This window comes from Charadrius vociferus, unplaced genomic scaffold (assembly GCF_000708025.1).
Source record: "Charadrius vociferus isolate BGI_N301 unplaced genomic scaffold, ASM70802v2 scaffold63, whole genome shotgun sequence".
NCBI classification, from domain to species: domain Eukaryota; kingdom Metazoa; phylum Chordata; class Aves; order Charadriiformes; family Charadriidae; genus Charadrius; species Charadrius vociferus.
Genome location: NW_009647579.1, coordinates 972,969 through 996,219, shown reverse-complemented (window position 1 = coordinate 996,219; position 23,251 = coordinate 972,969). Strand labels below are relative to the sequence as shown.

Genomic DNA, 23,251 nt, shown 5'->3' with positions numbered 1-23,251 from the left:
AATGCCAAATGGATTTACTTTAATATTTTTTTTCCTCCAATTTTTATTTTTAATTTTCGTTCTATCGCCTTTCACTTGTCACAGTCAATAATTTCCTTGGAAGGAAAGTGCCCAAAAGAAGCCACTGTGTAACAGCTCTGCTTAAATGCTGATCTTTTTCAGTAGTAGTGTTAAGCTGTATATATTTCCTGATATTTAATCCTTAGAATTTACAGGACTGTCTTAAATAGATAAATTTTGTAGGCTTCTCACTTGCAAAAAAACCCCAACAAACCAACCCCAAAACCTCCCTAAATCAAGCAGAAAAAAAAACCCTGAGGAAAATATTAATTTTCTGTAATGCCATAAGGACTATTTTATGCTACAATTTGCTTTAAAAACCCCCACATAAATAATAATATTGTGTATACACTTGTGGAATTGAAAAGATAAAATACAGACTCAGACCAATAAATCAGTGAATACTAAATCAACCAAAGAAACAATCAGTTCTAAATACCCTTAATTGTGAAACGAGTGGTTTCATTTATTTAGAATATAGCAGATTTTAATACTTGGCTAGCCTTGCCGCTTACAGAACATGATGAAGGAGGATGTCTACTAATTAACTCATTTGGAAAAGGAAATAACCCATTGAATGAAAGGAAATTTGAGATTTGTCCATTTTCCTACCGTTTCCACAGTATTGTACAAACCCACGTGCAAGGTAAACTTACATCCTTGAAATCATGAAATCTGTATGTGAATTACTGCAGAAATTATTCCATGATACATAACTTAAAGTCAGTTAAAGAGGAATGGTATATCGCTACGTATTTTAGTATGGAATCTTTTATCCCCAAATGTATTCTTCTTTCACTTAGTGTAATATTTAAATACAACTTCTGTGTTAAATTTAGACTTAGGCGTTAGTGAATGCTTTCAATGGTGGTCTTTAATAAGAAAACACAAAACTAACCTCCCTTTGATTTCTCTGTGACAATCCCGATAAGGTTTATAAAGCCAAGAAGCGTAATGAAATAGCTAATCTGTAGCTCTAGCAGTTGTGGAGGTGATGTCATGCTCAACAGAAAAAAAAAAAAAAGAAAAAAAAAAAAGACAACAAACCCATGTCTTTAAGGACAAAAAACCAAGTGGTTTGGAAACAAGATGAAACAATCATCCTCACCCTGCTGGAAATCAGCTGTCCAGGGGGTGTGAAGAGAGATGTGTCTGGCAACAAACATGAAATATAGAATTTTCTTTATCACTGTATTCCCAGGGGTTGGGATATCAGCCTTTCTTCCTGACTTAGATACTATCTAATGTATCATGGAAAAGCTACACAGCTTACTTCTTCCTTGCTTGGAATTGGAGTAGGATTGCATTTTACAACAGTCATTAGTGCACGGCTTAATGTTGGAAGGAATATTCTATTTCTTACTAAAATGGGAAATACGAGTTGGGCTTTAAAGTCTTCTGCCAACTGTATCTGGCTTTTGCAGAAAGGGTAAACTGAAATAGCTGCTGTCACATGTGGGCGGCAGGCGTGCAGTGCAGTTAATGATAAACCTGGATAATAAGCAGAGATGGAGAAGGTTTCTCCCAAATAGAATGAGAACTGGAGTTTCTCGGAAATGGTCATGTTTCTTCATCCTTTTGGTTTTGGTACGACAAGAATCAAATATATAACAGTAACATCCCCCAAGTGGTATAGAGAAGGGTGGTAGCATCTATGGGTGTGTTGGATAATTCAAACAACTTTTAGAATTAATTAATTCATTAATGAAACTACAGCTTCACAGAAATTATCTCTACTCTTTACCTGTGACTCCTGAAGGGGGGGGGGACACACACGGACACTGCTGTGTTTTTTTCCAGAACTTTAGAATTCAGTAGCTGTATATATTCATGAGATGTATGCAGCAGATTATTTGGCTCATCTCAGTATAAACCAATTAAAGTAAAATAACTTTAAGGTCACATGTCTATTCATGTCAGATTAATTTCCGTTAAATTGATTTTCAAATACTGAGGTCTCAGTCTTTGTTGCAGGTGATTAATGGTATGTGGAACACTGAGTTTGTCTGAATATTTCTGTCATACACAAAAGGTCCTCAAAAATCTAGCTAATACGCAGTGACTTATTTTACTTTCATCTAAAATGCAAACTACGGGTTGGCCATTTTTAAAAAACTAAAAGCTAAAAGAAAGCTGCTTCCCAAGTAAGCCTTCATTTAAGCTAGTGGTTAAATTATCCAGCCTTTTAATGGAAGTGTATAGATTGTAAGATTTTAACTAAGTCTTGTTTAGTAGAATGAATTGTGTATCATACTGAGAAACGGTGCTTGTGAAAAGCCTTATAAGTTTTTGTACTTGCTGATCTGTTTTAGCTTTGAAAATGGTATAATATATTTATCCTTGTACAGGTTGTATAGCTATATATGATCTATGAATGCATAGATTTATGTCTAAATACTATTTATATTGGGTTACTCTCAAATGGATAGTTAGGGCAGAGATGTGTATTTAAATTTATGAGATTCTTCAAAGACACTAAACTTTGGTCTCTTTTAAATAAGAAACGCTTCAGAAACTTGCCAAGGGTTAAGGTTATTTAAGAAGTTAAGAAGTAGACTTCACTGTTTGTTGCCTTCAAAGCTTGATAGAATTTCTGGTTAAACTAGGTCATAAGGAAATCAATAATTTTATCTAAATTGCTTTTGCTTATCTGGTTATAGTTCTGTACAAAATACGCCAAATACTGTTCAGGAGTCTGTAACAGGCAGACAATAATTTCTCGTTCGAAGTAAGTCACTGCTAAGTTTACATATCCATATTAAAGTATGTATAATTTTACAAAACCTACTATGATGTGCATTTGTAAAATTCAGCAAAAAGCAAATATTTTCATTTAGGAAATGTCAGTCAGTACATATCAGGTAAGCAACAACAACTTTAGTTAATATTCCTGTGAAGTAAAAACACTTTCAGTTTGTCAAGGCCTGAGTTCAGCACTGATAGCAGTTCTGGAACTGATGGAAATAAGCTAAACAGGGACATCATCATTAAATAATTATCCAGGGAATGATTTAAATCTAGAGAACTTTGTGTTAAAAATAGTGCATACACTGTTTATGTTCAGATTGTTTGTTGTGCTGCCCTTAACATTTTCAGGACAGCCAGAGATCTCATGTAATACGGGGTTTTCTTGAGGTGTATTGATATATGTGGTTTCAGAAATGTACCTGTACCAGGAGTATAGAGGGAATCTGAGAGATGATAAAAGTATCTTCTTCTATTCTAGATGGAGATACACGTAAATGTTAATCAATGGATTGATAGATATGTAAAAATATTCAAACCTCATATTTTTATGCTGAACATGAATTCTGAATACTGAACGTGGGTTTCTGTTGCAGTATGAATACTTCAATGCTGTGCTTATAAATGAGCGGGATGAAGAAGGAAACTATCTGGAGCTGGGGAAGGAGTTCATTCTAGTGCCAAACGACCACTTCAATAACTTGCCTGTGAACATCAGTCTGAGTGATGTCCAAGTACCAACCAATATGTACAATAAGGGTAAGAAAAGAGCTGTTTTATTTCATCATTCCGCTGGCTGAATGTAAATTAGGACCTTCCTTCCTTTTAAAATGAAGCTGTTGATTAACTACATATTGTGTGTGTTTTCCAGTGTGCAATTAAACTGAAATTTCAGTGGAAGAATGCTGAATGTATGAGAGTTTTGTAATATCTTTTGTTCTGTGGTGATTTAGCAATTTAATATGATCAATGATTTGCGTATTAGACTTGCGTGAATTCTGCCATAGAACATGGCAGAATATGTTTGTTCTTATGCATTATTTTCCGGAGTCTCCAAATCAGTTGAACAGATCTTACATTATCACTTACAAGATACATTCTGTCTTTGCTGAGAACGAGAAGTGAAAGATACAGGGTAGATGGGAGGGGAATATTTTATTAGATTTATGCTTTCAAGCTTCTGGGAATAATTCTATGACTGTATACTTAGCTGCTGTGAGTTTTCAGTTAATATTAAGAAGGAATAAACTACATTAAAATTTCTACTCCCCCGACTATTTGTCATAGGTGCCGGATAGCACATAGAATGAACAGACAGCTATATTAGATATTAGGAAGTATGGACTTCGGTCTAAAAATTGGGAATGCAAACTGAACTCAGGTACATGCTTACTCGTTTTCCTTTCGCCACTTCCCTTTGAACAGGCAGCAGAATTTTCTGAGCTTATGCAGCACCCATCTATTTTTTTCTCAAGCCAGTAATAAAAGAAAAATTAAAAAGGAAAGCGCCAAAGTTTCTGAACGACATCTACAGTGTATTTGCGATTGGTCTGTAAAGAGCCGCCTAATCTTATTATCCGGTTCCTCTTCCTTGTTTTAACTATACTAAAAGACAGGTAAAAATACATTAAATGCTTTCCTCATAATACATTCCAGGCTAGCATTTGTGGTAATTCACGCAAGGATATTGTGTAATCAGAAATGGAAGGAGAATTAATTTGGAGGGGTCGGGCTGGTAAGAGAAGCAATTGATATGACAGCTTCTCTCCGAAGTTATGATTCAGATTTACAAATCTTGAGAAGCCAAAAGTCCTACAGTAATGTCTTAAATTAGGGATTACAAAATAGCAAAGCTTCCTAGAGAGTATTTGAAAGGTTGTGCAATGATTAATACAGGTTATCTTGAAAAGATTTGGAAAATGCTTAAAGCTTCTAAAGCTACCAAACTATTTTTTTTGTGCAGGTGCTAATATTTATTTAACTGAGCCTGTCTATTAATTCATTCATTCCAGAATTGCTAAGGAGGAAAAAAAGAGGAAGAAATAAAAAGTATGGTTGCAAAGGGATATAGAGGTCAGGCCAGTCACGTTTTTCTGGAGGAGCGAGCTAACCTGAGGAGTGAGTTAGTGAGAGCGGTAAAACCAAAGGACATTCAGTTACATGATACGTAGTACTGCTCTGTATAGAATACATTTTTATATGCTGATTAATTACAGTTAAAGGCCAAAGTCAAAGGGCTTGTTGCATCTTGTTTTGGCCTCTAATACAGGGACTGCCTGTAGAGATGTGGAGGAGAGAGCTCTGTGATGATTCCTGTTTCCACTTTGTCTAATTCAAACCAGCCAAAATCATCGTTTTATGCAGCTGCAGAAAAACAGTTTTTTGTCATTTAAATGTATTCCAACTGCTGAAATCTGGTATGTTGCTGACATTTTCCTTACACATGGACATGACAGTCTCAGCTTGGAGAGTGACAATGTCTGGAAATGTTATGCTTACCAAGAAGAGCCCTGTATACTTATATTTTTTGTTGCCTATTTCTTCAGTTCTGTTATGCAGAGGGGTGATAACAAGTTAATTAAATCCTAGCCTGAGGGTACAGGCAGTAGATACTGGTAGGTTTACAACCAAGTGTCTGCACAATGCCATTTCTCTAGAAAATGCCAGTTGTTTTTTTCCAGGTTATGTTTTATTTTATTGCATTACTAGGCAAAACCACAGCCCAAACTCACAGTTGAAAACAGACAAGTGTGGTCATTTAATATTTAAACACAGGACTCTCAAGTCAGCATAGAAAAATGAACTTTTTATTTGTAAGCTAGTTCTAAGGTTTTTCCTTCATTTTGTGTTTTTTAGTTGTAGAGATACTGATAATTTGCAGTGTCTTCAGAGGAGAGTCACAGGACTCATCAAAGGGTTGAAAAATGTGCCTTATACTGAAAGACTACAGGAGCTCGGTCCATTTACCTTATTCAAGAGATGATTAAAGGATTAATTAGTTGATCTCTAGTGATCTTTAGTTAAATACTAATACCAGGCTCTATAATCTGTCAGCAAAAGGTTAAAAAAGATCTAATGGCTGAAATTGGGTTCCATTATTTTGCGAATTGTGCAAATGTGGGCTCAGTTAAAGCCTTTTTTCTTGTTTGTGTTTTGTGGGTTTTTTCTTCTTCTTTTTTTTTTTTTTAAAAAAAAATGTAGATAGATAGTGGTCTATTAGAAGGCTGTTGTCCTGTGTGCATCCCCTCAAGCCCTTAATCAAGACCAGATTCTTTTTTGTTTGTTTTTGAAATAATATGTAGTCTAGAATTAGTTCGGGGGAAAAACTTGGTCCTGGTCAGCTTGCGTGATCATAGTGATCCCTCCCAGCTGTAGAATCGCTAAAGTGAATGATCACAGTCCCTAACTAGACTCTAAGTGTGATTGGCTTAAAAATCATGGTACATAAATACATTGCTATTCTTTATATATCTTCTGGCTCTTTCAGCTTCTGCATAGAAAAGCTTAAAAATGTTAACAACAGGACTAAATAATTTCCATTCTAAGGAAGTCATCAAGTTTAGAATCAGAAAATAAAAAGCAGAAGCAAATTTCATGACATTTATGATGAAATCAAGAAAGCTGAAATACCATAAATATCAAAACTATATTAAAATTTAACATGGAACATTTTGAAAAGGAAAACAAGAGCCAATAAAAAAAGGCTGCCAACCTAATTTGTAAGCATACATGTAACTCTAGTGCCATCTTTGAGTACAGCTTGCATACACCTACTATAAAGGCAAAGTAAATTAGTGAATTTAATAAAGAATCACAGTTTTGCATTTACAGTACTCTTGATTGTCATTGTAAAATTTAAAGAGCTGGTCTGGTTATTGATGTGCTTTCATATTTTCATTCCCCTCTTCTGCACACCCTTGTCCCCCGGTTTCTCTGTATCTTACAGTGCACATCAATTAATGTTAGAAATAGAAGAGTTACTGATCTTTGGAATGTAAAGCCTGTGGGGCTCAGAAAACACTACTTCAGCATTCTTGTAATGTTCATATACTGAAGGAATTCAGAAAAAAAAATAGGATGTTTGTGCTTTACAGATAAGTGTGCTTATCTGCCTGTCAATACAGAGAGACCTCTCAGCTCTAGGCTGTTTCACAGCAAGGCTGGCGGTCCATTTAAACTGCAGAACATTCTGATGGAATTGGCCTCCTTTGCTTTTCCTGAAAATGACTGCTTATGATAATGTTTTGCTTTTGAAATGTTTAAGCACACATTGGGATTCTAAATCTGTCAGTGCATTCTGTTTCTTCCCTTCAAGCACAAACTGTATTCATTGCCTATAGCCAGAGGATTTGCAAGGGAGTATCCTTTTAAACAATGAATAAATAATTAAGATTAAGTAAGAAATTCTTTGATAAGAGTCTTAGCAAGCAGTAGCTCTTTCTTCCTTTCACAAATTTGGTAACTGGCAATTACCAACTGTGTAGAGATTTCTGACAGAAAGTAGAGAAAAGGGTTCTTAGTGAATTAATCAGCTGTATCATACAGGTATATTCATAGATGAAAAAGGAAGGGAGGAAGAAAGCTACTTTTTTCATATTAGAAGGAAATTTTACAGTTTTGGCAAGTACAGAATCAACCTGAATCCAGTTTGGTCAATGCAGTACTGAGGCAGAAGTCCAGGTATGAGAAAAGTGTGTATAAGGCACTGTCTAATCCTGCTGCTGTTGGGTCTTTAATATTTTATTTGCATGGGTTATATATCAGCACCAAAGTGAGTTTTCTTATCTCTTATTTTTTGTCTCTCTCCTATTATTTTAGAATGTGAGTGATTTGGACACATGACTGTCTCAGACATATCTTGCATATAAACTTCCATAGGCATACCTGCCGAAGATACTCAGATATACCTTTCTGTATATCAATTTTTATATCTGTATATCAATTCTGTATATCAATTTTTAACAGCTATTGTGGAAGAGATTAATAATAATGAAAAATGATTAATGACTTAAAGTTTACATAGTTTCAACATTTGGTTTATTACTTTCTGAGATGCTGGTAGTATATTTAGAAGAACCTAGGAATGTGACATATAATTAAAAAGTAGGCAGTTGGAATGTGGGCTAGGCTTTCTGGCAACCATCCATGGAGAACATGGTTTCTGGCAGTAGGATTGCCACTGGGAAAAAGCAGGATTCTATAATGGATTTATGTACAGGAGGAGAAGATAGAAGAAGGCTTCAGAACACTGAAATCTGATCTTGCAGATATTGATGGCATATAAAAGTGAAAGTATAGAGTAGCATTTTACCTTTTGTTAGTATGAGAATACAGGTATTCTTAACTTGTTAAAATCCTACATTCTTTGTCCAAAGCACGTGCTGTATCTGAGCTGCAAAACCTATTCCAGTTTTATTTTTCTAAGTCTATGTCACCTCATATTTACCTATCGCTGTGGACAGTAATGGCATGTTTTCTGCTATTGAATTTACACTCAGCATTTTTTTCAAGTTCTTGGAAGAGGCTTATGAATACTTGGCTAAATGTGGATTTCAACATAGATGAAAACCAAATTCAGACCAAGAGTGAATGTGTCTTGGTGACAGACACTCAGACAATTCTAAAATATGGGACCCGCTGAAAAGTGAAGCATAGTACAGTACCACAAGTGACACACAGCAGGATCTCATCTGCTTATGTTAGTGTTGTGTAACATCTAGGAAATTCAAGAGGATGTTGATAAATACATTATCTCAATATCAACTGAAAACAACTCCTGTTTAGAGCTTTTGCAGTCAGTCTTTGTTTATATGATAAGGTAAACTTTACATTTGTAGTTTGCAGAAAGGGGAAAAGCCCAGGTTCTCCTCTTTTCAATACTTCAGAAATTTCTAGATGTACTACATGTTGTCTTAAAAAGTGTCAAGTCTTTTGTTTAACTACCTTTTGTTGTTACCAAAAATTAAGTAGTTAGAATTTTGGATTTTAAGAAGTTCGGTGTCTACAGCCTCTGCTTGGGAATCAAGGGTAGATTGTAAGATTCTTAGGTACATACCTCTATAATTTAATTGCCTTGAATAATTTGTATTTTTACATATCTCACAATATCTCACTCGGACCTCTAGATACAAGTCAATACGATAAAAAGTGAAGTCATGAAGGCCTTTTACTGTAGAAAGAGAATAACAAAACTAAATGGGTCCTAATCACAGCTGGATAGAAAAAACAACTCTGTCTTTACTGAAACTCTATTTAGAGTGAATGCGCTCAGTGTAATAATTTCTTCACTGTAAGAAATTTAGATCTAAAGAGAGACCTCTGTGCCTGATAGCTTTTTCAAGTAGAAAAATATTATTTATTTCTAAAAAACTTTATGTCTCAAAATCTTCGCTGTGGTTCTGCCTCCAAGTTTGTTCTGGACTAAAATATTATGCACACAAAGAAAACCTTTCTAAATGTTCTTAAAAAATAAGAATGCCTTTTAGAATGAGGTCAGTTTTTCTTTCCTAGTTGGGTATCTGCTACCTCCATTTCCTTTCTTTGTTTTCCCAAGAAGACACAAAGAATAAATGTGGTTATTCAGGCCTAGTTTTGTACTAACTCTTAGGTGAACTTGCATGTTTTATGCTTGCACTGATTATTTCTTTTGTTCCCGTTTAGGCCTCTACAAACACTGCACACTGTATTCCTTTTCACGTTATGTTTTTGTCCTGCTTACTGAGAACAACTTTCTCATATTTTCAATCCTGAATTTATATCTCCGTTTTCTGTATGAGCTAGTTTTTGCTTGATCTCCTTTGTGCTTATGATTATGACAAGGCTTTCTGTACCCTTTTTTTTTGGCGATGCATTACCTATAAAGAAGTTGTGAAGTGTCTCAGGGCACAATTGGATGTATAATGTCAACAGCAGGTTATTGGGGGATAAGAACTACTGCTCTCTGCCACTTGTGCTTGCTAGGTATTACTGTCCCATTCAAACCAGCTGTCATAAGCTCTTCTGTAAGCTTTTCCCGAAACTGGTTTGGTAAAAGGAATCAGATCAGCATTTTCTCCTAGCAGATTGTTTGAAAATAGAATCATTTTGACAGAACTAGGGTGGGTGTGACTAACTGTATGTGAATCTATCTATCAGCTCTGGACAGTAGTCTCTGAGAGATGGTGGAGGAGGTAGACATGGGCTGATAGAGGTAGACGAGGAAAGAGGATAATGTCTTTACTGGGATCAGAACAGATGCAGCTTGAGCAATGTGTCTGCCTTAAAAAGAAAAAGAGACAGAGGAAAAATTTCTCTTGGCAGTAGAAAGGAAGTAGGCTTACGTAAGTTGATTTAAACTAATGGGAGTTTTTTCCTTTGTTGTCATTTCTAGTTTACTATATATATAATCTTGTTTTGCTTGCTGAGTTTTATAATGGAGGAATATTTCCTAGGGGATAAACCTTCATCCTATTAACACAGCTGACAGTGGAATTAAATGCATTCTACAGCTTTGCAAGACTTAGTTATCCATTGAGTTTTTTTGTATTTATTAAAAGACATTGAGCAAAGAGTCCAAACTTACTACCAGACAAGGAATAGATTTTCAAAGTCTAAATACTCTTAATTATTTAAAATGTATTTTTGTTTTCATCACCAGTGAATGTTAGAGGAAAAAACATACAGGCACATCTATGCTACATGGTGCAGAGTTGTGCAATCTGTTCTTATGTATATGACATATGCATGATTCACCAGATGCATGGAAATATTATGGATGCAAGATAGTTTTGTGACCATGGTTCTGCTACGAAGTTGTCAAGTCCTGGATTAGAAGAATTTTAATTTATTAAGGCTCAGCACAAGGTCAATGTCTCTATCTGAATTTCCATTCAGAGATAGCTAGATTGCAGCTCTGCACTGTCTTCAATTTGTGTAGCATATGATATAGAGCTTTTGAGAGATATGATATTTTTGTACACCAGTATTTTAGTGCTTGCTTCTTTTCTCATGGTTTGTTTCTAGTGGGATTCCATTGTATAGCCAGAGGCACAGTTTCTCGCTTTAAACTCTGTGACAATTGAAGAGTTTTAGACATGGCTCTTCAGCACAGTACCAAGTGCATGCCACCTCCCCACAAACAATTATGTTCCTTTGATTTTCATGGTCTTAAAATTTAACACCTGCCGAACTACTGTGCTCTGTGTGGGGAGACTGAAGCCTATGCTTCACGGTTCTGTGGAACTGACGTCTACATCTTCTAGCTTGGCTTTTTGTGCTTTACTCCTACTAAAGTCCTGGGGTGCGTATCACATAAATACTTAAATGCCAGTCATTCTAGGTGCACGCAAGCAGAAGCACCATGCTGGTACAAATGAATAGGCTTGTTCTGAACAGACTCAGGTTTGGGAATTTTTCTTCCTAGTTTGACTTATGTTGATGCCTGTTCAAAAAGTTTAAACAGGGAAACGTCTACTTTTAGCTTGGAAGAATTCTTAGATTCTGTGAAAAGAATTGATTACTGTCTTTGAAGTGCCCAAGGTGAAATTTTGATTGGTATGTGGAAAAGCAGGATGTAGTAGGTAGTGCACAAAAGGAGCATATTAACATGACTACATACAGTAAAGTCTACAATAATAACTATCTTCCATAAATGGCTTTCTGATTCAGGAAGGCACTTCGAAGCACCTTCCTGCTTTCCTACTTGTTGCTCCAACTGAATTAAAATACCAATGTCTGGGCATATGCAGATAGTTATTCAAACACATTTGCCTTTTTTAGAAACTTGTTATCAATAACTGCCCCATGTAAAAGGCAATGGACTCTGCTTCAGAGAGGAAGTATGCTCTGTGCAGGGAGAAGAAAATATGTTAGGAGCGATTACTGATTTTTAATAATGAAATATCAAAATAAAGCATAAAATTTCCTCAAAAGTGTTGGGTCTGGAAAGTTACTCTCCAGCTTTCATTTATAATGGAGAATTGGACTCATGCTATTGAACCATGTTTCAACTTTTCCTTATATGAACACGTTTTAAATTAAGGAAGTTACCTGAACTTTTAGCACAGTGCTTACACTGATTTCTTTTTAATGCTGACATTATTTATACCAAATACATTTCTCTTAGCATTTTCCTATAACCTTGTCTGACATTTCATAATGTCTACCAGTATAAAAGACTGAATTTTCCCATCCTTTGTTACACCAAGGAAGTTATATTTCATAGTACTGCCACATGATTTGGAAATACATTTTGGGGTCATGCTCATGTTTTTGTCAATTTTGCAATTGACTAAAGTCTTCCTTCCCTACTATAATGTATTTGAGAGGGGAGCAGGTGAACAATATGGTTTAAATCAAATAATCATAACTGACTTTTAAAAATCTCTCCTTAGTAACAATTCCCTCTTTCCTACCCCTGACATTAGACTGTGATAAGTGCATTCTGCTAGTTGCTATTTTGGCACTAGGAAGGATTATTTTTTTTTTTTTGTTATTATCAGATTGGCATATACTTAGCAACAGCCCAGACACTGGTTAGCTTTTACATTTTTACATCATTGGGCCTGGTTCTTTGTTAAATTAGGAAATATAGGTATGTTACAGGGAAGGTCTTTTTTAAGGAAGCTGAAGAACAGTGTGGGCACGGTCAGGTTATTACTTTCTGCAACCTTAATTAATTTCTCTGAATCCTTTCTGTTCGAGGTGTTTAAAAAAAAAAGAAAAGAAAAACATGACATTGGATTTTGGATTGCATATTGTCAGATATCTTACCCAGGTATATTTAGATAATGAAGTAGTAGCCTTAGTGCAAGATGTTGCTATGGCTTTGCTGACAGAGCAGAAGAACCAAGATAGAAAATAAAATTTTATATCAGTGCTATACAGTCCAAGAGTTAATCTGCTGCTTTGAAAAATAAAAGCAATAACATAAATTTTAACTTAGAGAATTCTGTCTGACTGTCTTCCGTCTGTTCTTTCCATCCTCATACTGTGGTATAGCTGCAGTTCTGGTGTTTTTGAAGTACAGGAAGGGATTTTATCAGTGCCTTCCGTAACTGCAGAATTTTTCTGTGATGGATGCTGAAGTCAATGAATATTTTCAAGTATTTCTGTCAACAGGAGATATGGTTTATGTCAACTCAACTAACAAACATAAGGCACACAATATGCTGCTGAGAGTCTCAAGCTGTGTCATCAGATTTTTTAAAAAAAAAATGGTTCATGAATGTAAAATACAATTAAAAGTTCAATAATATGTAAAAAGATAGTCATCTTCATTAATAATAGTTTAAATTCATCTTTCCTTAAATTAATACCACACTGAGACTAGTTTCACACCATCGGATTTGAAAAACATTCAAGCATTAGCAACTGTTTTGATTCTGCAACAGTGATTGCTCTGAGTAAATATGGATTTATAAAAGAAGTGGTTAAAAAGTATCCTGTAAGTCTTGAAGTGTATTTGGACTTCACTTATTTCAGGGACAAGATGACGATAAATATCCTATATTTTCCTATGGATTTCAATTCAATTTTTATCATTGCTCTCATTATTTTCACAATTCAGTTGCTTTCTGTGTGGACAGCTGATATTTAGCGTTCTTCCATGACTTAGTATATTTGATTTGCTCTTTTTTTTATGAGCTTGTGATACTCTTCTGCAGAAATAGGCTTTATCTCTTTCTGTTATAGCTTTGCTCATGACATGATTATTTCTAGCACATGTGTACTCTGTTTTGTGCCTCTCTCTGTCTGTCGTCACTTATCGTTTACTGGCTGTTGAAAGTATAGATTTTTATCATGTGACTTAAACCTTTGTTTAAAAGCTTTGTGTTAGGATTATTGTTATTATTACTATGGAAAGTTGGCAATCAGTTATTCGTGTCCCCTCACATTATCTTCTGGATTGTGGATCATAGAATGGTTTGGGTTGGAAGGGACCTTTAAAGGTCATCTAGTCAATAAGCAGGGTCATCTTCAACCAGATCAGGTTGTTCAGAGCTCAATCCAACCTGACTGTGAATGTTTCCAGGGATGGGGCATCTACCACCTCTCTGGGCAACCTAGGCCAGTGTTTCACCACCCTCGTTGTAAAAAATGTCTTCCTTATATCTAGTCTAAATCTACCCTCTTTTAGTTTAAAATCATTGCCCCTTGTCCTATCGCAAGATGTTTTCTTTCTTTTCTTGCAGTTGTTTCCTTCCTTCCTATCTTTCTATCTTCATAATCATTAATACTTTAAGAAATCATTTACAAACAGAATGAATGCAATACAGCTTTACAGCAATACAATTCTGAACTCGGTGTCTTTAGTAACGAAAGGATCAAGTTTAGTCTGTGCTTTTCTGCTTAACCATGTTTACTTCTTGAACGCTGGAAATATTGCGAAAGTGGATCTTAGACTTCACAAATTATCTTTAAGTTTTGCTTGAACAATTTAGAGACAGGTGAAGAATATCACCTGTGTCAAATGGCAATTCCATTGCATGATTTTCACTGCATGTTGAAAGATGAGTTTATGCACTACAAGTCACTAAATGCAGACTCTAATGAAAAGTTTTGCTTGCATAGGAAAAAAAATTTGCTGCGTGTAATAGAGCCTTCTCTAAAAGATATTGAAACGTGATGAACCACAACCATTTTTTGATTAAGTGAGTTTTTTTCAATTTGATACTTAAAAAGAGCTATGAATATCGTTCAGACATACTTTCCTATCAATGCCTTCCAAGTGGCTGTCAAAATCGAGATTACCTATTTTCTAGAATATTAGAACCAAAAAAATTCATTTCTCAAGTGATGCAGAAAGATTATAATCTGCACCTAGCAGATATGTAAACCCCTTTTCCTGCAAGGTGTGAAATTAAGAAATAAAATCTTGTCTGTCACTGTCGTATATGATTTTATGGACTATGCTTCTGAAAATTTAAATAGTCATGGCCACATATTGTCCTGGACCGCTGTATTTCTATTTTGAAATTCTTCCCCTGAATTGTTTGTCTTCACATTTTAAGATCTCTAGGACAGTGTTTGCACTACCTTCCTAACTTTGGTCGTTATTTAATTTAAAAGGAACTTTCTTAGTCTAACTGATTCAGTCATGGTTGCAGAGAATTTCCTATCTTCCCATATTTCTTTGTTTTAACTCTTCCTGGCTATTGGACAAAGATGCACAGACTTCTCTGCTTGTTCCATCTGGTTTTGCTCAAATTCTGCCTCAGATCCGATTCCCAGAGTCTACTCAGGCTGCTGCTTTGTTCTTGAAAAGGGCTTTAGCTTCACAGATTTTTTTTTTTATTTTATTTTTTTCTTTTTCAATTCTGTCTTTGACAGCAAGCCTTTTGGAAATGTTGGCATCACCACGGAAGATGTGTACTGTGCTTTATCTTTCTTGTACCCTAGTCTGTCTGTCTGTGGCTGTGGATCTAATCTGTATGTTTCTAACACATCCGCATCACCATGGCAACTAGATGTCAGACACAGGCTACACGGTAACATTAAGTTTTTCCTTTAAAAAGCCCTACTCTCTACCACTCTTTATTCAGCAGCTGTTGCTTAGTTACTTGGGGTTGGGCTTTGCCATTTGACAAATGTGAGCCAGTGAAGGGTTGTTAATGTACTCTATCTCAGGTACAATATTAAGAGGCTTTTTGTCCTGAGACGCTTCTGTTAATCTCCTACTTCCTTGTTGCTTCCAGTGGCAAGAAAGTGACGATAATTTACCATTGGCCTATAATGGTGGAAAATTGCTCTTTTCTCTTTGTTTCTTTCCTTTTTCTGTATTGCTGTCTCTGATGAGTATTAACTTCTGTGATGACTGATTAGAAGCTGTGGAGCCACCCTTTTAGCTCCCATTGTGAAGGGTTGGAAGCTACCTGTTTAATGGTGTTATTCCTGTCCACTCGGGCCTGGGTGCCGAGTAACCCATACAGGAATACGTAAAGGCATATCCACCGTACATAGTGGAGCTCAACTGAGAGTGTTACAAGGGTAACAGAGTGTGGAGTTGCAGATAATGAATCCTGCTATAAAGCTCCTCATTAGCTCATGCTTGCTGCCGTGCTAGTTCAGCTCTGTAACTTCCAGCACTGGAATCGGTATCTCAGTATTGTCCTGCACCGCACTTACCTGGGTGTATGTAAGTGGGCTCAGTGTGAACGCAGGGGGTTCTGTTGCCTCAAGTTTTATAAACGTAAGTTCACACTGGGTCCCACTGCCTACCTCTCTAGAAAATGTCTCAGGTTTGTATGTTCAAACTGATTTTTGTCCTCACTTGCTGCAACTCACCTGTTTTACTTTGAGGGATGTTGTAGTGGAATGGCAAATGAGAGAAACGGCATGTGAACCCTTTGAACTGTAGGGGAAGAGTGTGGACTACAAAGACAAAATTTTCAAGAATGAAGTAAATGAAGCACAAAAGCCTCAGTATCGCTAGACTGAGAATACAAATCAGCAGCAAGGCAATGGCCACCTCTCTTTGAATTGGAGTGAATTTACTGAACTTGAAGAGAGTACATTTTAATCTACAGTTAACTGAGACTTTTAAAGTAGTTTTAACTCAAGCGCCATTGCTGCCCATATTCTCAACAGCTCTGATTTGGAGGCACGTTGTGTTTGGAGCACTTACTTGAATTAGAAGTCTGATAAGCTATTTCAGCTTAATTTTTGATTATCCTGGCGATTACCTACTTTACCCAAGCATCCCTTAAGTGAAGCAAGTTGTCTTCTTGCCTGTTTACACTAAATGAAAAAGAAACTTTCAGCATGTCAGCACTGAAATTACGGAATCTGTCCCCAGACTGTCACAACTGCAGAACTAGTAATGAGACAGTTAAACATGTGGGTCTAGTTTAATTAGTGATGCCTCATCCAGCTGCATTTGGCTTTTCAAGATGTGAATCTAACATGTGGCTTGCTTGAAAGGTCAGTCTGTAATGCAATGGTGAAAAGTTCTAACGTAAAATACATGTTATATTGCAGCATGAAAAGGGAATGGTATGAATTATCATTTAGACATATATTTTTTAAATTTAACAACAGTTTAAAATTCACTTTCTCTAAAAATAGTTTATAAACATAATTCCTTCTTTTTGTGAGACTGAAGTGGGTTTTTGTTGCCTTGTGGATCAGTTTCCTAGCTGGATCAGAAGTTAGTGCCCAAAGCCAGGCATTATTTATTTAATGTTTGTGTCTACAAAAAGGTTCATTCTTTTTCTTTCAGCAGCAATAGGAATGAATTCCACCCAAGCAGGTTTAAGAAAATCAGTTAGGTCATCATTTTCCTGTCCCAAAAGCAGTTGCCTTTGTCTTGCACCAAGTGCAAAGAAATTCAGTCGTTTTAAACATACAAGGTGTCCTCCTCCTTAGCTTTGCTCTTTGTGTTTTGAGGTTTTCTTGGCGCTGTCTTTCATTTTTGTATAATCACTGTGTAACCCGAAGAAAGGTTTGAGCCTATCAAAAAACCCCAAAATGACAACAAACCAAAAGCCTACTGTATATCTATTGTCTACAGCTATATACAGGGGGGGTGTGTAAATATACACTAAACATGTTATTGGTATTATATGCCTAATTATTCTTTGAGAGCGGTTATTTCCACTTTCTATCTTTGTCTGTGGAGAATTTCTTGTAGGCTTTGCTCTTCATTAGCTTCTAGCGTGCAAACTGTTTCCCTCTTTTCTCATTTAAAAAAAAAAAAAAAAGAAACATGAAGTATAATTGGTTTGTTCTCTTTTAAAGTGCTAAGTTTCCTTACTTGTTTTTGTTTAATTATTTTAATGACAAAAAGCAATCAGAGAATTAGGGTATGTTCTGTATTGGCTTATAATAACAAACAAGTAAAAGTACCCAGGGTATCTTTTAGTGTGGGATATATTAATGAAAAACAAAACTCATGATTCAATACAAGATTATTTTTAATGGACTGAGTTTATATGCTAGGAATGCACTGGGGAGTTTTATTTGTTTTTCAGTTTATTTTGCTTTATTTAAAGATTTTTCAAGACTTTATTCTCTCCATGAACTATGTTGGAAAAGCATTCTTAATCTGTAAATTTAGTGGCAATTGACGTAATGATTCTGCATTTCTGAAAACCTTTAGGATTGAATATGCAAAACCAATTGATTAAATGGTTGTATGGCAAACGAAAGTTGTAGGTTTTATTTATTATGGAGTGGAGAAGACTGACATTTGACAAAGAATCATAGAAGTTTATCTAAATATGCATTTTGTTCATTTCATCTACTATTTTAGAAAACTGTAATAATTTGTCTCTCCACCCTGCTACATAACACAGACCCTTCTTTGATTTTTTTTTTCTTGGATCTGTGTTGTGTGAAGAGGAGAAAAGAAGACTTGCTCTATTGGTTAAGCATTAGTATGCTTGGCTAGAATATAAACTGTTTCAAAATATTGTTTGGCTAAAAACTTACAAAGACATTTTTACACTGTACTTTGTTTATCTAGGTGTCTTTCTTGCAGCTTTTATTTGGCACATTCCTGAAGGAGCAAATAGTGTTTAAGAATCCATAACTGATTTTGTAATGTATTCATCCCAAGATGCTTTTGTGCATCTGCTCAGTGTTTTCAGTATGTTTTAATCCTAGTTTCAGAGGTTTTGAACCAGCTGAACATTTTCATATCTGTGAGGCTTTTTCCAACTATTTTTTGTTTGAGTTAAACTTCCATTCTACTCAAATTGTGCAAATGGTCTTTTGTGTAAGGAAGAAGTGCTACACAAGGATTATAAAGCACTACAGCAGTAAGGGACCATTGATTTGAGAAGATGAGAGACGATGACTTGTCATGCTAATATATGTGTGCTGTCATATCTGATACTTGCACTTCGATAATATGTTGATACTCGCAGGAAGGTAGCAGTAGAGGTTTAGTTTATTATAGCCCAGTATGACTGTAATGCATTTTACATGCTAAAACATTTCTCTGTAACGGTTCTCATACCACCATTTGTTGTATGCAAGAGGCATGATGTGTTGATAAAACTAGGAGGTCTTTAACATCTGCTCAAAGCATTATTTGTTGGTCCTTACTGCACTGTGCCGTGTAACTAAGTTGACCTGTTTCTGTAATTCCTTGTCTCTCTATCTCTGAATATCTGAGCAATAGGAATTAGACCTATCTATCATGAAATATTGGTTTACAAGTTTGCACGGTCTTGTGTTTTAAATGGCTTTGGTAAAGATTTGTGAACAGATCTGTCCTTGAGAAATTTCCATAAGGATGACTTTTATTTCCAAGGCTGTGTCTTGCCTTTGTCATGTATCACTTTGACAACAGCCCTGCTGAAATGGTCCCTTTTGGTATGTTGTGTGTTAAATATTTTACAGCACAGTTGGCTTCATTTAGCAGCAGTCACGTTTACTTTCTTTTCCCTCTATTTTGCAGTGTGTTCCACTGGCTTCCTGTATTGTTTGTCATGGCACTTTCCTGCCCTGCCGCTTGCAGAGGTTTAGATTTCCTGGTTGCTGATAGACGCTGTTCCATCAGCCCTTGCAGAAATGTCACATGTCAGAACTAGCTCTTTTTTCAGGATTCAAAACTAATTTTGCTTCTGTGATGAAAATGCAGTGAATATAGGGTATGTACTCAATTTGGTTAATTCCTATGTTCTGAGCATTTCTTTGCTCTTTCCTACTTGGAAAACTGTTCCTAACAGTAGTTTTTCATGTTGTTCGCCCTGTCTCTGTCACACCCTGGTGTCCTGGAGTTCTGTGGTGTGGTTGTTTCTTACTGATTTCCCAGGTTCCAGAGTCTTCAATTCGTATCCTGCAAAAATTTGGAAATGAGTGTGTTTTTATACAGATATATCCTGGTATCTGTGGTCACATTAATTTATAGAGTGATCATCTGTCAGGATTACTGGGTTTTGACTTTAGCTGTCCTCAGCTAAAGGCCTTTTAGCAGTTGCTGGGTAGGCAATCTTATTTTGTTAGAATGTGTTAGTGATAGGTGTAACTGCCCCACGTGCCCGGCTCTTGTGACAACAGCTCTATTAAAGCAGCAGCTTTCTAGTTCTTCCTGGGATGGACAGTAAGTGAGGCCTTTGACTTTTTTCTCCAAGTTCCTCCTTTAATTTTTTTAAAAATGGTAATGTCTGTGTTTATAGATCCTGCTTATATACCGTTTCCAGAGCTTTGCTCTAACTGATTAACAGATCAACCCTCATACTGGTTGCTTTTAGCTGTTACATCTGTTAAGCAGGGTCCAACCAGGTCAGTAGCCAAATAGGTGACCTCAAAGGTACGCTGCTTTGCTGCAGGACATTTTTTGTAATTCATTAGGTGGCAAGCTCTTAGCAGAGTCAGAACTGACTCTCTGTCCCAGAGTGGTGTTAGTGAGAAGTTTGCAGTTGTAATTCTGGCTTTCAGATGAATTAAAGTTGAATCTCAGATCACCTTATTCACACAAAAAAAACCCCAAAACATCCAAAACACAAATCCCCAAACCCACTCATGAAACTCAGCATTAAAATAAACACATCTGGCCATACTCCAGTTCTTCTGCCGCTTCAAAAGAGAAAGGGAATGTTATTAGGGCAATGTTGGAAGCTGAAACAACTAAATTCCTACTACTATGCCTTTATACAGTCTTTACCACCCCATATACTTATGAGGACGGAATGTGATTTCTGACATTGGTGAATGGTTTTCAGCACATGAAGTAAAATGGACAAACACCTTCTTTTGTGTCTACAGATGGCCAGATGCTTTGATCTGTGAGCTGATGCATCCGCATTACCCAGTGAAAGAGAGACAAAAAAGCAAAGGCAGTTGCCAAAATTGGCATCCAGCCCCAGCTCTTGAATATGCTGGACCACCCTGAAAAGCATTCATATTAGTGTTGAGTAGTATAATTATTCGATTGTTGGTATATGTCCCAGCAAAGTATGTGATTTTGTTATTCTTTAAAATATGACCAGACTAAATATGTTGTCAGTGTCATCAAAACTAAGCTATTATTGTTGCTATCTTTGAGCCAAAAGGGTGCTGGATTTTGCATTCCTTTTCCAGTGCTTGGTCCCATAGGCTGTGCTCATACCGCTTTATTGTATGACAGTACTGCTCTGCAATGTTAGGGGCCGCCCTTGAGGTCATCAGTTATTACAAGACAGAACATCATTTTGGATGCCAGCGTCTTTGATGCCTTTTCAGGAGAAATTAGTGATTATATTACAAAGGTAAATTATTATTAAAGGAAAAAAACTAAGGATCATTGTTAACATTTTTTTCCTTGGCAAGAAAGAGAAGCATTCCACGCGTTCTTTATAATCACTGAATTTGTCAGTGATCTTCCTTATTTTCTGTAAAGCTTGCTGGAATAATTACAAAGCAAAATGCATTGTGTATGTATTAGCTTCATTCCATAGACTTATTCTACTCTAGTTTTTTTTATGGATTCCGTAAATTAAAAAACATTTCATTATAGTGCTAACCTTTGGCGTGCTGTTGCACACCTTCCAGTCTGCACACCTTGGTTGCCTTTGTTGAGACTTAAGATCTATTTCTTCGGGTCAGCGCTATCTATGACAGCAACTTAATTGCTACATGCATTTGTACTGTTCCTTGGCAATTTTGTTTCAGGTTCATGTCAGAGTACCTATGTGCCTGGGGGTTGCTTCTATATTAAATATCAGTAAAAAACAGGTAACATCTACACAAACAGCAGTGGAGCAGAAGCACGTATAATTGCAAGCCAGCTCATCTAAGGTGAGGGAAGGGGAATATTGTAATTATATTTTAGCTGTTACTGCCAGGAAGGAAAAGCAGAAATTATATTTCAAGAATTGTAGCAGAAGCTATTTACATTTATTGTTTTTGAGCCCTATAATATCACGTTAATGATTTTGCATTTATATTGAGCTTTATCATTTATTCTTTTTCTCCCTCCCCAAATTTCTGAGCATTTGCAAGCATTAATTTACCACTGCTGACATGTAACTATTTTGAGGATGCAGATGACATTTATCAGTAATACAAAAACTTGACTACTGTTTCGAAAAGAAATATTAGTGGCAACTGAAGCAATTTAGTGTAATTACTAAAATTAGAAATTGCCGAGAACTACAAGCTTAAAATATAGGTTATTAGAAGATGACACTGTAAAATTTTAATAAGGATATATGATCAGGAACTCAGCTGTATTTAGGATGATGCATGTGGACAGAGATGCATCCACATAACAGTCATTATCAAATTTAGAACAAGGAGCTCGGGTTTGAAATCCTTCTGCCATAAGATGCAGTAGCCTGTAAAGACGTGAAGTCTGTAGGCCTGCAGTTTTGTACTATGGACACATTTTTTTTCCCCCCACTTTCTTTGTAGTCTAAGGATTAAACTGAGTGTGACCTTATTTACTTTTTCTTTTTTTTATAAAAATGGTTGATGCATAAAATGTAACTTGGTATACTGTGAAAAGAACAGCCAGCATAACAGATAAGCAGGGTGTAGGAAGGTAGTGAATTGTCACTGGGGTTTCATTTGGAAGGAACCCGGTCATCATAGATTGCATTTTAATTGTGCCCTCTTATTTAAAATGCCTGCTTAATGCTCCTTTCAGCTAAAAAAAAAAATCCTATTAGTTTCAGAGTCATTGGATTAATGTTATAGTGATCATCAATTGGATGATCAGTGTTGTCAAACTAATGCAGAATACAGACTCAACTAGTCATACTCAAGGAAAATTTCCTGATTGTATTTCCATGGAGTTCTCTAATCTGTAGTACATTTATATAAACATGTTAAGTGGCTCTTCATATATGGGCTAAGGAAAGTAATCCACTACTGTGGTGGCACAGATTAATATGTTTTTTTTTAAAAAGTAATTTTTATATGTATCTTTTTATATATAAATACATATTTTAAATGCCATTGAAAGAATTTCACATTCAGTTTAGAGCGTAACAGGTGGATGACTGAAGTTGTCCCATGACCTTATGGAGCTGGAGCATATATAGAATTCAAGGGAAATTATCATTGGGTTGGGAGGCAGAGTGAAGGTTCTGCTTAGCTGAGTGGCAATATAGCACAGATTCATTAGGAAAGGGAACTACAAATTAGCCTCTGATGAATCCAGGATAGAAGACATCTGATGAACTGATGAGATTATAAAATACTAAGGTACAATGTGCAGTCCTGGAATGAGATCCAAACATAAGTTGGTAAGAACCACTACAGTTTATTTTAAATACAAATTAAGATAGAATTATTCTGTTTCATTCATTTGGCTTTTGACTAATCCTGATGACTCAAGGGCATATGAAGAGCAAGGTTTTCCTTTTCCTCTAAACAGGCTTTTCTAGCAACACTTCCAAGAAAAAAAAAACAAAAGACAAAACAACAAACAACAAAACCAACCCTCTGAACTATGTTGCTCTTTTCAAAGGTGAATTAAACTTATCACCTTAATGCTGTAATGCTGAGTCAGTAATGCCACTGTACTTTTTAGTGATTC

The 23,251-nt window shown here is 35.9% G+C and overlaps 1 protein-coding gene across 1 annotated transcript in view; it reads left to right on the top strand.

The window, feature by feature from the left end:
• The window catches only part of CACNA2D3 (calcium channel, voltage-dependent, alpha 2/delta subunit 3), a 459,453-nt gene that overhangs the window by 178,340 nt on the left and 257,862 nt on the right, over positions 1-23,251 (top strand). Inside the window, exon 5 of the mRNA XM_009880928.1 lies at positions 3,402-3,564. Within this exon, the coding sequence (XP_009879230.1) occupies positions 3,402-3,564 (163 nt within the window). The remainder of the gene's footprint in view (positions 1-3,401; positions 3,565-23,251) is intronic.